General features: G+C 56.9%; 1 protein-coding gene across 1 annotated transcript in view; it reads right to left on the bottom strand.

Moving 5' to 3' along the window:
- Positions 1-16833, bottom strand: part of DYSF (dysferlin) — a 107499-nt gene that overhangs the window by 61382 nt on the left and 29284 nt on the right. The window contains 13 exon segments of the mRNA XM_068402998.1: positions 481-507; positions 1503-1532; positions 2452-2592; positions 4033-4214; positions 7420-7497; positions 8085-8118; positions 8121-8180; positions 12742-12915; positions 13935-14077; positions 14908-15013; positions 15147-15261; positions 15833-15999; positions 16407-16538. Of these exon segments, the coding sequence (XP_068259099.1) occupies positions 481-507; positions 1503-1532; positions 2452-2592; positions 4033-4214; positions 7420-7497; positions 8085-8118; positions 8121-8180; positions 12742-12915; positions 13935-14077; positions 14908-15013; positions 15147-15261; positions 15833-15999; positions 16407-16538 (1389 nt within the window).

Below are 16833 nucleotides of genomic sequence, written 5' to 3'. Positions count from 1 at the left end.
CTGCTCGGTAGGACACACAAGGTCTGGGTAGCAGCTTTGACACGTTGCCCAAGCAGCAGCTGGGGATGCCAAGGAGATTATTTCATTCAGAGCAACTGGAACAGTCCAGCACATGCCCCAGTTCATGGTGAATTCCCCACGAAAAGTTGCAAACTTTCCAACTGGGATTTCAGCTGAGGTCCAGCCAAAGGCCAGCCCAGCACTTTGGCTTTTACATGCTTTGTTTGGAAGGGTTGAACACCAGCAGATCTCATGCACACACGTCCCACAAAGGTTAAATATTACCCGACATGCCCTGCCTTCAGGAACACTTCTTGGGTTAAGCCTGGAGCCCATCTACCCCGGCCTGCTGCTGACCCCTCAGGTTACTAACATCCTCATGCTATTGACTTGACTCAACTGAAAAGAGGTGGTTGCCCCGTGGTGGCACAATTTTAACAACTTCCAAGATGAAGAGATGACTAAATCTTACAGACTCACCTCGTCCAGGCTGGAGGACAGCTCATTCTGTTTGGAGAAGAGAAAGTACAGAGTTAGAGCAATTCTCATCCATGAGCCCATCCTATGGCTTTTAATTGTAGCCGATAATTTAACAGAAAAAAATGCTTTCCAAGTTCCTGCACACCACCACCCCCGAGGTCTGAGAAGAAATCAGCACAGGTAACTTCAAACATGGCCACAAAGGTACAGAGGAGGCCACGAAGATGCTCAGAGGGCTGGGGCCCCTCTGCTCTGGAGACAGGCTGAGAGAGCTGGGGCTGGTCAGCCTGGAGAAGAGAAGGCTCCAGGGAGACCTTCTAGCACCTTCCAGTGCCTGAAGGGGCTACAGGAAAGCGGGAGAGGGGCTTTTTACAAGTGCATGGAGTGACAGGACGAGGGGGAACGGTTTTAAACTGACAGAGGGGAGATTGAGATGAGATCTGAGGAAGAAATTCTTTGCTGTGAGGGTGGTGAGACCCTGGCCCAGGTTGCCCAGAGAAGCTGTGGCTGCCCCCTCCCTGGCAGTGTTCAAGGCCAGGTTGGATGGGGCTGGGAGCAACCTGGGCTGGTGGAAGGTGTCCCTGCCCATGGCAGGGGGTTGGACCTGGATGGGCTTTAAGGTCCCTTCCAACCCAAACCAGTCTGTGATTCTATTCTATGAATTAGAATTATTAGACGCTGAAATTATCACAGGGCAGAAGAGTAACGGTGTGTTGGAGACCTGCAGGACTATATCTGGGAAGGGATGTATTTGCCCTGTAAGACAGGACAAAAGTGAGCTGCCCCACTCACTCCAGCTCTCGTTACCATCAGCTGAAGGAAACGGGCATCTCTACCTGGGGATTCCTTCACCCTAAGATAGGGTGGACACACTGCCTACAGCAGCAGGGCTGCAGAGTCCCCTGCAAACCTCTGTGGGAGCAGCTGATGGTGCTGGGACCCAGCAGCTCTGCAGGGGCAAACTGGGGGCATGGTAAGAGGGGCACAGGGCATTGGAGCAACAAAGAGGAGAAAGGCGTTACCTCGAAGCCAGGGATGTGATGGACAGCCGGCTGCAGAGAAAAACACACGCTTTTCATTTGCCCTCCTGGTGCCACCTCAGCTTTATCTGGCAGAGCAACATCAGTCCTCCCACAGCCACGCGCTGCCCCCCTCCATGCCCAGCGCTGGGCTCCAAAAAGCCTGGGCACGAGGGCAGGGCTCTCCCTCCCACACGGAGGCACGAGCAGAGCCTCAGATCCACCCGGCTGCTTTCTGCTAGGATCAAACAAGGTCCCTGGAGATGGGAGTGCACCCCAAGGACCTTGTTTGATCCTAGCAGAAAGCAGAAGACTCCGAGAAGACCTTGGAGTCCTCTCCAAGAACCTCGTTTGATCCTAGCAGAAAGCAGAAGACTCCGAGAAGACCTTGGAGAGGACTCCCCACCCAGTGCAGTAACATCTCTTCACTGAAAGAGTCATTAGGCATTGGAACAGGCTACCCAGGGAGGTGGTGGAGTCACCATCCCTGGAGGTGCCCATGAAACATCTAGATGTGGTGCTTCAGGTCATGGTTTAGCAGGCATGGTGGCATTGGGTCGATGGTTGGACTTCATGATCTTTTAGGTCTTTTCCAACCTTAACAATTCTATGATTCTATGATCTGAAGGGGGTGAGGAGGAAGAGGAGGGTGCATACAGATGATTGGGTGCCCCATCCTGACCGCAGAGAAAGGCGAGGGGTGGTGGGTGCAGGGGGACGGGGAGGTGGGAAAGCCAACGAGAGCACACCAGGGCATGATGAGGAGTCCCTCCTGCCCCGGCTGGCTCCGAAGCACAGCCTCCTTCCCCCGTGGCTGGTCAGAGCTGCTGAGCCCAGGGGGACGTAACTGAGCTCCGAGCAAAGGTTGGATCCTGCCGGGTGCTGAGAGGCTCCAAGGAAAGGAGGCAGCATGGCAATTAGGGACAGGATGAGGTGCGGCTGGAGAGCTCACCTTCTCCCTCTGAATGAGCTCGAAGGCAGCCAGCAGCTCCCCGACGTTTCTGTTCGCCTTGATGACGGGGTGCCAGGAGAGCCGCGGCGAGCGCGCCAGGCTGGGCTGGCAAATGCAGCGCCCCATGAACTCATCCGCACCCTGAAAGGCAAGCACAGGCATCCGTCACCACACACCCCCAGGCCAGTCACTCAAAAATCAGGCTCAATGTCTGACCAGTTCAGAAAAAAAGATGGTTTTGACGCCCCTATAGAGTCAAGTTTGCACAGAATCACAGAATCAACCAAGCTGGAAGAGCCCTGTGGGCTCATCGAGTCCAACCATTGCCCTGACACCACCATGGCAACTAGACCAGGGCACTAAGTGCCATGTCCAGTCTTTTCTTAAACACCTCCAGAGATGGTGACTCCACCACCTCCCTGGGCAGCCCCTTCCAATGGTTAATGACTTTTAGGACAAGAGGACACAGCCTCAAGCTTCACCAGGGGAGGGTCAGGTTGGACATGAGGAAGCATTTCTTCTCAGCAAGGGTCATTAGCCATTGGAAGGGGCTGCCCAGGGAGGTGGTGGAGTCACCATCTCTGGAGGGGTTTAAGAAAAGCCTGGACGTGGCACTTAGTGCCCTGGTCTAGTTGCCATGGTGGTGTCAGGGCAATGGTTGGACTCGATGAGCCCAGAGGGCTCTTCCAACCTCATTGATTCTGGGATTCTGTGATCATTAGGATACCTAGAATACTCTATGTACACTGGCCCAGGTTGCCCAGAGCAGCTGTGGCTGCCCCCTCCCTGGCAGTGTTCAAGGCCAGGTTGGATGGGGCTTGGAGCAACCTGGGCTGGTGGAAGGTGTCCCTGCCCGTGGCAGGGGGTTGGAGCTGGATGGGCTTTAAGGTCCCTTCCAACCCAAACCATTCTATGATTCTATGATTATAACATTAACTATCAGCAGCTCTTAAAAAGACCATTCGCTGCTCTGCAATGGGACCTTTGGTTGCTTCTGCTGCTTCTTGCTGGCGTCTTTTGGAGAAGGGAGGGCAGAAGAGTTCCTGAGAGGTTCCCGAGACGTTCCTGAGGTGTATCCTAAGCACTTTTCACTTATGCACTGCTCTTACACGCAGTCTGAAATCCCTTCTGCTCTGGTGACATGCTACAGTCCAAGGTTATCTCACCAGCCACAAATGCCACCACCAGAAGACACTTCAGGTACCTTTGGCCAGCTGAGCAAACATCAGTGTACCGTCCCCTACTTGCATGACTGCTTTAAATCCTGTCCCAAGCTTTGTCCACATGGAAATATGGTTAATGTAGATGACCTCCAGAGGTCCTTTCCAACCCTAACCATTCTGTGATTCTTTGGCCACTTTGTAAAACACGATGTACATGCAGGTTTGGTTGGGCCACCAAGGACATCACTAGAAGAGTTATTTGCTGAATTTTTGTCTTCTGACTGTCCAGCTCAATGTCTGAGCCACCTCGAGATGTTAGAGCATCACACTCCAGAGCACAGGAGTGATGCCATGTGTTTGTCCCATCTACCCCAGCACACTCACACCATGAAGGTCCCACTCATGCCGACACACTTACGTAGGTGTCATGGTCATATATTTCCACCACGATGTTGGGAGGGGAGTCAGACACGTTCTGGGGGTCCCCAAAGATCTCTATCTCATAGAAGATGAGCGTCTGGTCCCAGGTGGGGTTCAGGGTGTTCTTGACCACCACTGTCTTCTGGCTTTGGTGGAGGAAGGAGACAATGGCATAAGGATCTGCAAGGGACAAGAGGCAAAGGATGAATTAGAGAATCAGTCACAGAATCAATCACAAAATCAATCAATCAGGTTGGAAGAGCCCTCTGGGCTCATTGAGTCCAACTATTGCCCTGACACCACCATCTCAACTAGACCATGGCACTAAGTGCCATGTCCAGGCTTTTCTTAAACCCCTCCAGAGATGGTGACTCCACCACCTCCCTGGGCAGCCCCTTCCAATGCCTAATGACCCTTGCTGAGAAGAAATGCTTCCTAATGTCCAACCTGACCCTCCCCTGGCCAAGCTTGAGGCTGTGTCCTCTTGTCCTAGCGCTGATTGCCTGGGAGAAGAGGCCGACTCCCACCCCACTACAACCTCCCTTCAGGTAGTTGTAGACTGCACTAAGGTCACCTCTGAGCCTCCTCTTCTCCAGGCTAAACACCCCCAGCTCCCTCAGCCGTTCCTCGGAGGTCAGACCCTCCAGACCCTTCACCAGCTTGGTCACCCTCCTCTGGACTCGCTCCAACACCTCAACATCTTTCTTGAAGTGCGGGGCCCTGGTCTAGAGCTACTGGTCTAGAAAGGAGAAAGCAACTCATAGTCATTCATGGGCCAATGGGTTGTGCAGGGAAGACTGAACAGGCTGAAGGAGCTGCGGGTCCTTTAGAATCAGCAGCAGACGGCTCTGGTCTCCCTTAGGGCTGCTGCATCGCATCTGCCAGCCCCAGGCAGATGTCGCAGGTACTCCAGGGTCTCATCAGAGCCCTGCACACAGGCAGCTGCGACCAAGATGTCTCACCCCTAAACTAGGACAAAGCCAGAGGCTTCTCACTGCGAGGCAGCACCAAGTAGTGAGCAGTAGCCTCCCTTAACAACCAAAGCAATTAACACAGGAAGCCTGAGATCAATTAACAAGAGAAACATGAAACCTGAGCCCTCTCTAACACCTTCCCTTCCAGACAGCTTCAAAGAACATGTGGCCCCAACCTGCTGTGGACATCCAACCCACACCAGTGGTGGGACTGGGCATGGGGACCGCACAGGCAGCAGCAGAACCAGGACCGAGGGCTGGGTGAGAGGCTCAAAACGTGCCGTGGGATCACAGTATAAGATCCCGTGGAGACTGAACACCCTTCATAACCTGATAGTGCCGACTGGTCCTTGTCAGGGATGAGACCTCCACAACAACAGGCTGCCCAGGGAGGTGGTGGAGTCACCATCCCTGGAGGTGTTCAAAAAACGTCTAGACGTGGCGCTTCAGGACATGGTTTAGTGGGCATGGTGGCACTGGGTCGATGGTTGGACTTGATGATCTTTTAGGTCTTTTCCAACCTCAACAATTCTATGATTCTATGACTGCTGCTTCCACCTGAGCGGTCCCAGGTGGATCCCTGAGCTCTGGTTACCTGCAAAGCCCAACCTCCACAGCAGCAGGAGACATCAGGGGCCTTTTTGGAAGGACACAGGCTATCTCCTCCACCTGGCACCCAGCATGACGTGCCACCACAAGACACATGTATGGGGGTCCACCAGCATACAGCGGGGTACCACCTGGGTCACCCCAAAGCCAGTCCTAAGACAGGCCAGCACTGTCAGGAGACTGTGAGCTTCTGCTGGGAGCAAAACAGAATCCCAGAATCGATGAGGTTGGAAGAGCCCTCTGGGCTCATCGAGTCCAACCATTGCCCTGACACCACCATGGCAACTAGACCAGGGCACTAAGTGCCATGTCCAGACGTGTCCTGCCTACCCTGGAGACGGAGGAGCATCCCCCAGAACACAGGGCAGCACCCCCGCCCTCCCTCCCCTCTTCCAGGGATGGGGGGCACTCAAGGGGGGGGGTATATTTTCTTTCTTGGCCTCCAAGACGTGTTTAACGAGCCGGGGCTGAGTGCGAGGTGGCCGGCTGGAGAGAGCACCATTCACCCTGGGAAGAACCTTTTCCACTTACGCGCTTTTTTCCAGTCAGAGCAAAGCAGAATGCGTTACAACCAACAAAAAAACATGGATTTGGATTTTTTTTTTTTCCCCCCTCCTTCTTCTTCTTTTTCAAGGAGGCCTCCATAAAGCCCCTTTGTTTAGACCCTCGTGTGCACAGGAGGTTTATTTTTATAACTGTGTAAAGCCCCCTTAATGAACTCCTTTATGCTTTGTTAAGGCAGCGGAGATCACAATTCCACATTGTGGCATGTTGTTACTCATGTTGTCCTTGGCCGGGTTTTTCCCAAGGAAGGGACTCCCCTCCCCGCTCCGCCGATCAGGGCCATGAGATCACCTCGGTCCCCACCGCTCCGAACAACAAACCCTTTGTGGAGGCGGAGGGGAGACGGGACCTCGGGGGGCGCAGACACTGGGTGATTGTTTGGGTGCTCTGCACCTCTCCGGGGCATTCCTGCCCACTCCCCTCTGCTTCAACATACCAGGGGGAGCAGGAGCCCCCCAGGACTGTGGTCCTGCTGCCCAGCATGGTGATGCCCAGCTGTCCCCGCTCACTGCTCCACGCTGCGGGTCCCCACCCTGCACTGCTTTTGGGGTCTGGCCCTGTATCCCATCCAAGATCCATCACCCCTGGGCCAACACTGGTGGGTAATCCCATGCCCAAACTGGTGGGCAGTCCCATGGCCACACTGGTGGGCAGTCCCATGCCCAAATTGGTGGGCAGTCCCATGGCCACACTGGTGGGCAGTCCCGTGCCCAAACTGGTGGGCAGTCCCACGCCCACACCATGCTGTGACTCTATGAACTGGACACCAGCCCAGAGCCCTCCGTCCTGCTGCAATCCCGCAGCTCGCTGGCTGCACGAGGGGACGGCTCGAGGCGACGTGCCATGGCAAAGAGCCCTGCCCTCCGCTCTGTTTTCAGTTGTCACACCCCTGAGCCGTCTGCTACCCAGCCTCACCACCAGCTTTCAGCATCACCTCGGGGAGAAGGAGCTATTAGCAAAGCCAACAGCTCTGACTCACGCCTGACCTGGGTAACTTGTGGTTTCTGGTTGGTTTCTCACATAAGAGTTCTTGAAACTCTGATTTTTTTTTTGCTGATGGGAAATCAAGCTACCAGGCTTGGGAAAGCCTCGTGCCACTGTCTTTTGTTGTATGGCTGCCGAACGCCCCCCATGTCGCATCAATAAATACCCCAGAAATTGCTCTACAGACCCCACTACTCCCCCGCATTCATTAGAGCACTAATTACAAGCACGGCCACGTGGGCGCCTGGGCTCACCTGAGAAGCTGTCCTTATCCATGGCGATCAGATCCCGAGCTTGGTACATGTAGCAGCGGAGGTGGTACCTGTTCCCACCTGTGTGGAGGAATGAGAAACTACTAAGAGACGAGTCCTGGGATAAGTGGAGGGCACTGGGGGAAGAGCTGGGTTTTTAACCAGCCCCAGGGCTCGTGTCTGAGGGCAGCTTGGCTTAATCCTTCCCACGGCGATGGTCCCAGGGGGACAAGCCATGCCCCATCCTTGCCCACCCCCCTCTTTCCATCTGCCTGCACTCGAGGTGGGTGCGAGGAAGAGGATGGGAAATCACAGAATCAATCAGGTTGGCAGAGCCCTCTGGGATCATCGAGTCCAACCATTGCCCTGACACCACCACGGCAACTAGACCAGGGCACTAAGTGCCATGTCCGGGCTTTTCTTAAACCCCTCCAGAGATGGTGACTCCACCACCTCCCTGGGCAGCCCCTTCCAATGGCTAATGACCCTTGCTGAGAAGAAATGCTTCCTGATGTCCAACCTGAACCTCCCCTGGCCAAGCTTGAGGCTGTGTCCTCTTGTCCTATTGCTAGTTATGCTCAGCTCTGGGGTGCCCACAGCAGAGACCCCAGTGCCAGGACTCACTGCAGGGCAATCCCCCCCCTCCCCTCCCACCCATGGGGCCTTACAGTCAAATATGCAGGAAATGGTGGGTCTGTTGACACGCCGAAGCTGAGGGTGGAGATGGATTTGCCATCATCGCTCTTGTCGTCTGTCACTCCTCCCTGCAAGAGAAAGCAAAGCAAGGTCGGTCACACCAGGACACCCCGCTGCGGCCAGGGCTCCCTGCAGGATGGGGTCCTCCAGGGTACCATCCACATGAGTGTCCAAGAGGACTTTTGGCTTCCCCATGGAGAGACCCTCAGGCTCTTCTAACCCAGGAGAGGCCCCAACTCCTGATCCACGCTGTGCTGGGAGGGAACAGGATGCAACAACAAGAGCAGCCCGAGGGTCATCGATTCCCATCCCACCTCCCAGCACCGAAAAGCCTCTCCGTGAAGTTCATCATTCTCAGAGCAGCGGTTAGTAGTTAAAGCAGGTTCACCAAGTCTCCTTGCGAGCAAAATTAATGGAGTATAAACCTTGTGAACAGTAATAGAGACGGTGTCAAATGCAGCCAAAAGCCCCATTTGCTGTCTGGGGCAGCATTGGAAAATGCTCTTGCTCAGGACTATGATGTGCCCTTGGGGGTCTCCACGCAGGATGGAGCACCTCCACGATCTCCTCCCTTCGCCCCATCCCCGTCGGGTTCCCAGGCAGCAGGACCTGCAGCGGGAGCCCGTGCACGGTACAACGTAGCAGCCACGCACCTCGGGCACAGGAGCACCAGGGGATAGAAGCACCCTCATCCCGGTGGCAACCACCGCTCTGCCCTCAGCAAGACTCCTCTGCAGCTGGGCTTTGCCACCAGGACCCCCACAACCAGTTGGTAGTTTGGGCACAAAGCTACAGACCCCTACCCTGGCCAAAGCCCGCGTTAACTCGTGTCCTCACTCTTCTCCTGCCCCGGGAGCGGTGGCTCAAACACGCCTGGTGCAGAGGCAAAGCTGGGGCATAAGCACCAGCAGAAACAGGCAAGATTTTCCAGCCTGGCATGGAAAACCCAAAGCTCGCCATCAGCCAAAGGTTCCCCTCGGCTGATTTTTGGAGGATGGAGCTGTTGGAGCGAGTCCAGAGGAGGCCATGGAGATGCTCAGAGGGCTGGAGCACCTCTGCTATGGAGACAGGCTGAGAGAGCTGGGGCTCTTCAGCCTGGAGAAGAGAAGGCTCCGGGGAGACCTTCTAGCACCTTCCAGTGCCTGAAGGGGCTACAGGAAAGCGGGAGAGGGGCTTTTGACAAGGGCATGGAGTGATAGGATGAGGGGGAACAGTTTTAAACTGAAAGAGGAGAGATTGAGATGAGATGTGAGGAAGAAATTGTTTGCTGTGAGGGTGGTGAGACCCCGGCCCAGGTTGCCCAGAGAAGCTGTGGCTGCCCCCTCCCTGGCAGGGTTCAAGGCCAGGTTGGATGGGGCTTTGAGCAACCTGGTCTGGTGGAAGGTGTCCCTGCCCGTGGCAGGGGGTTGGAACTGGATGGGCTTTAAGGTCCCTTCCAACCCAAACCAGTCTTCCCCACCACCCTGATCCCAGCTCTGCGGCATCACGCCGAGTCTCTCCTCCTGCTCACGGCTCCAGCGGATGGGGTCGACCCTGTGCAGGTCTGGAGGGTCTGGGGCTGCTGGATGGGAGACGCTGTGTAAATGTAGGTATTATTTTGGGATGCAGCAACCTGGAAAAACACATAAGTCATTCGAGCGAGACAGAAGAGCTGGAAAGGCATGAAGCTGCCCAACCAGAAAGTATGGCGAGGTTATTTATAAAGCAATCCGCAGAAACCCAAGCAACCACAGAAAATGCTTCCAGCAACCCCAAAATATGAGGGCACCGAGGCAGAGTGACCTACTGCAGAGGGGAATTCGGCTGCCGGGAGCTAGAGCCAGGGCTGGGAGGGATCCACCTGCTGCTCTCCCGGGCTGCTACCTCCCAAGCTGTCACCCCACAGGGACAGCATCCCCCAAAATCTCCGTGTCTGAAGAAAACAGGCGATGGTTCAGCTCCCTGAAGCAGCACAGTCCTGTGCTCGGCATAAGGGATGTGCATGTCTGTGTTGGGGATGTACAGGAGTAACAGTGACACTCAGGGCAGGGTTTGCTGGGGAAGGGGGAGAGGGAAAAGTATGGCAAGGCACAACAAGGCCCAGCAAGGCCCGACAAGGCCCGACAAGGCCCGACAAGGCCCGACAAGGCCCGACAGAATGACTGCTTTTTTTGCTAGAGCTGTTTTCAGTTAGAAAATAAGCAAAATAATAAATTGGATTTGGTACATGTAAATATAATAAAAGTTCTAGACGTAACTTTGGCATAAAGATAAACGAGAGCTGTGGGAGGCCGCTGGGAAGTGGGGACTGCAGCGCTAACTGGGACGGCTACGAAACGCTCAGGAAATAGATACGCAAAGTCATAGAATCACAGAATGGTTTGTGTTGGAAGGGACCTTAAACACCATCTAGTTCCTGCCACGGGCAGGGACACCTTCCACCAGACCAGGTTGCTCCCAGCACCATCCAACCTGGCCTTGAACACTGCCAGGGAGGGGGCAGCCACAGCTTCTCTGGGCAACCTGGGCCAGGCTCTCACCACCCTCACACCAAAGAATTTCTTCCTAATATCTAATCTAAATCTCCCCTCTTTCAGTTTAAAACCGTTCCCCCTTGTCCTATCACTCCATGCCCTTGTAAAAAGTCCCTCTCCCGCTTTCCTGTAACCCCTTCGGGCACTGGAAGGTGCTAGAAGGTCTCCCCGGAGCCTTCTCTTCTCCAGGCTGAACAGCCCCAGCTCTCTCAGCCTGTCTCCAGAGCAGAGGGGCTCCAGCCCTCTGAGCATCTCCGTGGCCTCCTCTGGACTCGCCCCAACAGCTCTGTGTCCTTCTGACGCTGGGGGAAATGCTCGGTACCATCAGGTACCACCAGGTCTAAGGGGCTTAGGGGGTGGAGGGCTGGAAGGGGCAGTCCCAGCAGGCTGGGGTGGGTGGGGGTTCAGCAGCACACCAGGGACACTGGGGGACTCTTAACTCAACCAGGGACCCCCTGCCACCACGCCAGGGTCACCAGGAGCGAGGCAAGCAGTGGCCGCCAGGCACGTTGCCACATTGCCATTTTAACGGGGCTTTTTGCTCCTCTTCCCCTTTGCTTCAGTCTCTGCCTCACACACCTGGGGGGGGAAGTTCCCTCCTCGGGTTGCCCCCGCACCCCCCAAACCCCCCAGCAGACAGGTCCATCAGCCCCCCCCCAGCCCCAGCACCGCAGCCAAGCTCACAAACCCATCGCCTTTGCGGGCTAACGAAGGCAAAACGAGGGCATGGCTGAGCCCCTCAGAACACCACACAACCAAGGCAGCCTCAGCGGACCCCCCCCCGGCCTCCCCTCGGCCCCAGAGCCAGAGAAGGGGCACGGGGGGTTCCTGCACGGCCACACACCCCATGTCAGAGGGTGTCCCAGCGAAATCCTCCTCGCCCACCTCCGCTGAGATGCAGAGGGACAAAGGGTCTGGCTGAAAATCACACCAACAGGTCACCCCAGGGTGAAGGGTCCCACTGGCAGCCCTGGGGGTGGGCAGCAGCTGGGACCCCCGCCCCGATCAGGGCTGATACACACGGACACCACGGAGCTGCCCGTGTCCCAAAGGGGCTGCCAGGTTCGAGGACAGAGCAGAGAAAGGGGGGAAAAAACTGCCAAATGGGGAAAAAAAAAAATAAAAAGCCCTATAATAGGGGCTTTGTGCTGCTGTGGTTGGTTCTCGTTTAGCTATTGGAAAAGGCAAAGGATTATGAAATCCAGGGCGTTAAGAGAGCCAGAATACGGGAAGGAGGAATAAAATGCACCAGTGCAGGTTAGGAGATGATCTGCTAGAGAGCAGCTCTGTGGAGAAGGACCTTGGAGTCCTGGTGGACAAGAAGTTATCCATGGGACAGCAATGTGCCCTTGGGGCCAGGAAGGCCAATGGTGTCCTGGGGTGCATTAAGAAGAGTGTGTCCAGCAGATCGAGGGAGGTCCTCCTCCCCCTCTACTCTACCCTGGTCAGACCTCCAGCATTCAGTTCTGGGCTCCCCAGTTCAAGAGGGACAGAGATCTACTGGAGAGAGTCCAACGGAGGGCTACAAGGATGATGAAGGGACTGGAGCACCTGCCTTAGGAGGAAAGGTTGAGAGACCTGGGGCTTTTGAGTGTGGAGAAGAGAAGACTGAGAGGGGATGTGATTAATGGGTATAAATAGATGAGGGCTGGGTGTCAAGAGGAAACGGGCAACCTCTTGTCACTTGTGCCCTGCGACAGGACAAGGGGCAATGGATGCAAGCTGGAGCACAGGAAGTTCAACCTCAACATGAGGAAGAACTGTGAGGGTTACAGAGCCCTGGAACAGGCTCCCCAGAGAGGTTGTGGAGTGTCCTTCTCTGGAGACTTTCCAGCCCCGTCTGGATGCGTTCCTGTGTGACCTGCCCTAGATTGGTCCTGCTCTGGCAGGGGGTTGGACTCGATGATCTCCAGAGGTCCCTTCCAACCCCTCACACTCTATGATTCCATGAATATCAGCTAAACAAACAGTGGCGGGTGCGGGCGGCAGGTAACGAGCGGCAGATAACGAGCTTTGCTCCAGGTCTGCTCCCTGGGGTGGAGGGTGGGAGTGGACCCAACCAGGCTCCCCCTCCCTAGCAGGGATTTGGCGGGGGGGGGGGAAGGCAGGTACCTACCAGGGCTCCCTCCAAGGCGAAGACGGCGGCGGCCCCAGTGCGCTCCAGGGGCTCCATCCTGCGTCTCCAGCGGCGCCGGCGGAAGGTGTCGGTGCGGCGATACTTGAGGTGGAAGCGCCAGCCGAAGAGCGAGGCGTACTCCCAGCCCTCCCCGTCCAGCTCCTCCTGCTTGTGCTGCGGGGCAGGGACACGCCAGGGCTCAGGGGGGGCTCAGTCCCACCACCCCACGGCCCCTCGGCAGGGGACAATGGTGGGACCCCACCACAAGCTCTCCAGGGGAAGGGTGGTGCCCACCCAAACCTGGGTCCAGCCTCTTTGGGTTGATGCCCGCTAGAGGTGTCCCACCCCATGTCCTCCCAGTGTCCCTCCAGCTTAGCCAGGGTTCAGCCCTTCATCCACTCCCTGGGGTGAACCCACTCGGAGGAGGGTCTCGCTGGGCTGGGGGCTGCCCGTGCTGAGCAAGGAGGGGGCCACATCCTGCCCAGGCCTGGGTAGAACCAGTGCCTCCATCTTCCCAGCCTGCCCTCTGCTTTGCCACCACCTCTGAGCCCTCCTGGGACCACCACGGGCCACCTCAGGGGCTCGGTCACAAGCCCATGAAGGCTTTTTTCTGCCCTGAGCTGTGCCACCTCCCTGTGACACCTGCATCCCTTTGGTCACAAGCCCATGAAGGCTTTTTTCTGCCCTGAGCTGTGCCACCTCCCTGTGACACCTGCATCCCTGTGGCAGATGGGGGGACAGGGGTTCCCCACGCTTCCCATCCACAACGATCTAGGAGAAGTGCTGGAAAGGGAGGAAGGTGTCTTGGGGAGCGGGCTGGGGAGGGAAGAGCAGCAGCACTGCGGTGGCATTTGCAGTCCCATTGCACCACCTAGAGGGAAGCGGGACCGGGACAGGGGACAGACTGGGGACCTCTGCCAGCCTCTGTCCCCAGAGCTGCTTTGTGGCATTGGTGGAGGTCCCCGTCCCACCCCACAGCCCAACCAAGCACCCCTGGAGCGGTCTCCACCTCTGGGAGGTGTTGACCTCCATGGTGGAAACCACAGAGGCTCCTGCCTGCTCCAGCACAGAGACCAGGGCCACCACGCCCCAAAGCACAGCAGGGCTCTGCAGGAGGCCAAGCACCTCCACTTTCACGTGGAGAGATAAGGACACGGCCCTGACCCACTCTCAGCCTCTTCTCCCTGTCCTACCTTCCTCATGGTCTCCATCTGCGCGAGGTCCCTCCGGCGGAGCCGCACCCAGCGCCGGCGCCGGTTGGTGTGGTACATCTTCTCGGCCGGCACCCAGGCCTTGGGCTTGCGGTCCGGCGGGATGGTGATGCCGTACTCCCAGCCTTGGAGAGAAAGGGACACCTGGGTGAAGGCAGAAGAGCTCCCCACCTTGCCTCCCACCAGGGACCTCTCTTCACCCATGTCCAGGTTGGAACACCTTTAACAGCGAAGGTTTGTCCAGCCATAACACACTCGCCCAGTTTGCTGGTCCACACAAACAACGACCAGCTCATGCTGCTGCCTAATGGAGGTGTCCCATTGGGGATGCCCAGGTGATGGACTCACGGTGTCCCACCAGCCCTTGGCTCAAAGTCACAGTTTGGGGACTCTTCTCTCTGTCCTTCCTTCTGCAGGCAACCCCAATCCTTGCGACCACCTCAGATGCTCCCTGGCCTGATGCTTTCCATTTCTCTTTCACCAGAAGCCAGGTAAGATCTTTCAGAAGAACAGCCTGGACACCCTGGAAGAACGGGCTGCCCAGGGAGGTGGTGGAGTCACCATCTCTGGAGATGTTTAAGACAAGACTGGACATGGCACTTAGTGCCCTGGTCTAGTTGCCATGATGGTGTCAGGGCAATGGTTGGACTCAATGAGCCCAGAGGGCTCTTCCAACCTCATTGATTCTGGGATTCTGTGACTATCCCCAGCAGCAAGGGAGGTGCTGCCTTTGTGGTTGCCCACCCCACAGCCCCAGCCTCAGCCAGAGCAAGGGCCAGAGGGTACCTCCAGGGTCTGACCCCCTGCTCCTGAAGCCAGATGAGCAGCTCACACAGCCATGAAGGGGACGCTACCATCCCTGGTGCTGGATGGGACCATGGAAGGAAACACCACGATGGGCAGGGTAAAGGGGAGGAAGATGGCACAGATGCCCAGAACTGCCTCCTGATGATACCTTTCTCATCCACAGCTCTGTTGAGGTCCGTGTCCCACTCCACATCTTCCCATTTCCAGCCTGGAGGACACTCAATCTCATCCTTAGGCAGGACCTTCTCGCCGTTCTGTGGGACACGGGGGTGTTTCCAATCAAACGGTGCCCAGCAGATCCCTAAACCTCCCCTGAGCCCCCGGGGGCTGCCTGCCACTGCAGCCTGGGGGGGTGGCTCAGCCCCCACCAGCCCGCCTCATCCGTACCACGTCGGTGTAGGCATCGGTCATGTGGATCCACTGGCCTCCAGGCAGCCGGACCTGGTTCTCAAACACCTCCTCCACAAAGCTCAGGTGCCCGGCGTCCACGTCATGCAGCAACCTGCACCCCAGGGACACGCATGGCATCAGGGGCTCCCCCTCCTGCCCCCCCAGCCCCAGCATGACCTCATGTCCTCCTCCTCTCACGGCCAGCGTGAGGCCTCCTGAACCTCTTCCACCCCAGATGTACCAAGCAAAGCCCCATGAGACCTCAGCAGCCCGGCTCAGGGGAAGCCCAAAGCACAGGCTGTAAATCCAACGCAAGAAGACGGCAGAGCTGTGCTGAGCATCCACCACCCCCTCCCACCCCTGCAGTGCCCCATGGGGATCCCACCTCCAAAGCTCCTCAGTGTGGGGCTTGCACAGGCACCCTGGTGAGCTGGGTGCTGGGGCCATCACATCTGTGAGCACCTCTGCAGCACCCACCACCCCAGGGACATCACCCAGTGCAGAGACGACACATTTTGCATCAACGTTGTTGCCTACCAAGGGCAGAGCAGGCAGACAAGGAACCCTCATGGCACCCCAGGTCCCCACCCAGCTTTCTGAGTGACCTTAGCATCTGCTCAGGTTTTTGGGGTGCCCAAGACAGCCCACCCAGGCTCTGCGCTTGGCAGAAAACCATCACTCACGTCTTCTCTGGGCAGATGAACCAGTCCCCAGCCCAGGTCCAGCCCGTGGAGGGGCGGAAGCTGTCCTTGGGCAGCTTGATCTTCCCGGTGACATCAGAGTATTTGGGGTAGGTCAGGCCAGTCGTGCCCCAGTTCCCCACCAGCGCCAGCTTAGTCTGGTTCTCATACTGGGGGAGCAAAAGCAGAGAGTCACAAAATCCCATGAATAATCCTTTTGAAATCCCATGAATAATCCCTTCCTTCCTGGAGAGCCCCATCCTGAGAAGAGACCTTCTGGGAAGAGCCTAACCCCTCCCAGTGCCCCCCTACCCCATGGGCACCCCCAGATTCCCCCCCCAGCAGGTGGAAGGAGGTGCAGAGCCATGATGCATCTTCATGGCTCGTTACCAACCTTCCTTTCAGCCTTTCAGGCTGGATGCTGGTGGAAATGCCTCTTCTCATGGCTGATGTGACCCCCACCTGGCAGTGCCCTCACCCACGGTCCAGCCCACCCTCTCCCCTCCATGGTGGAGCTGCTGCCCACGCCAGAGAGAAAATAAAAAACCCTTTTGGGTGGTCCCTGCGAGATGCTCACGGTTTCGGCGAAGACGGAGAGCTTCCCCTCGGCGTACTGGTTAAACTCCTTCTCATCGACCGACAGCCCGAACCAGAGCTGGACCCGGACCTGGGCTGGGATCCTCGGCCCCATCGCCTCCTCCTGGGGGTACTGCCAAAGGCAGAGCGCCGTTAATATCCCCGAGGAGGATATTAATGGGGGATGCTCAGGATGCACAGTGTGCAGGGTTGGGCCCCTCACTACAAGAAAGACCTTGAGGTGCTGGAGCGAGTCCAGAGAAGGGCAACGGGGCTGGGGAAGGGTCTGGAGCACAAGTGTGATGGGGAGCGGCTGAGGGACCTGGGGGGGGTTTAGCCTGGAGAAAAGGAGGCTGAGGGGAGACCTTCTCGCTCCCTACAACTGCCTGAAAGGAGGGTGTAGCGAGGGGGGGTCGGTCTCTTCTCCC

Source organism: Nyctibius grandis, chromosome 6 (assembly GCF_013368605.1).
Source record: "Nyctibius grandis isolate bNycGra1 chromosome 6, bNycGra1.pri, whole genome shotgun sequence".
NCBI classification, from domain to species: Eukaryota; Metazoa; Chordata; class Aves; order Nyctibiiformes; family Nyctibiidae; genus Nyctibius; species Nyctibius grandis.
Note: the sequence above shows the minus strand (reverse complement) of the source record. Positions and strands in the feature narration are given on the sequence as shown.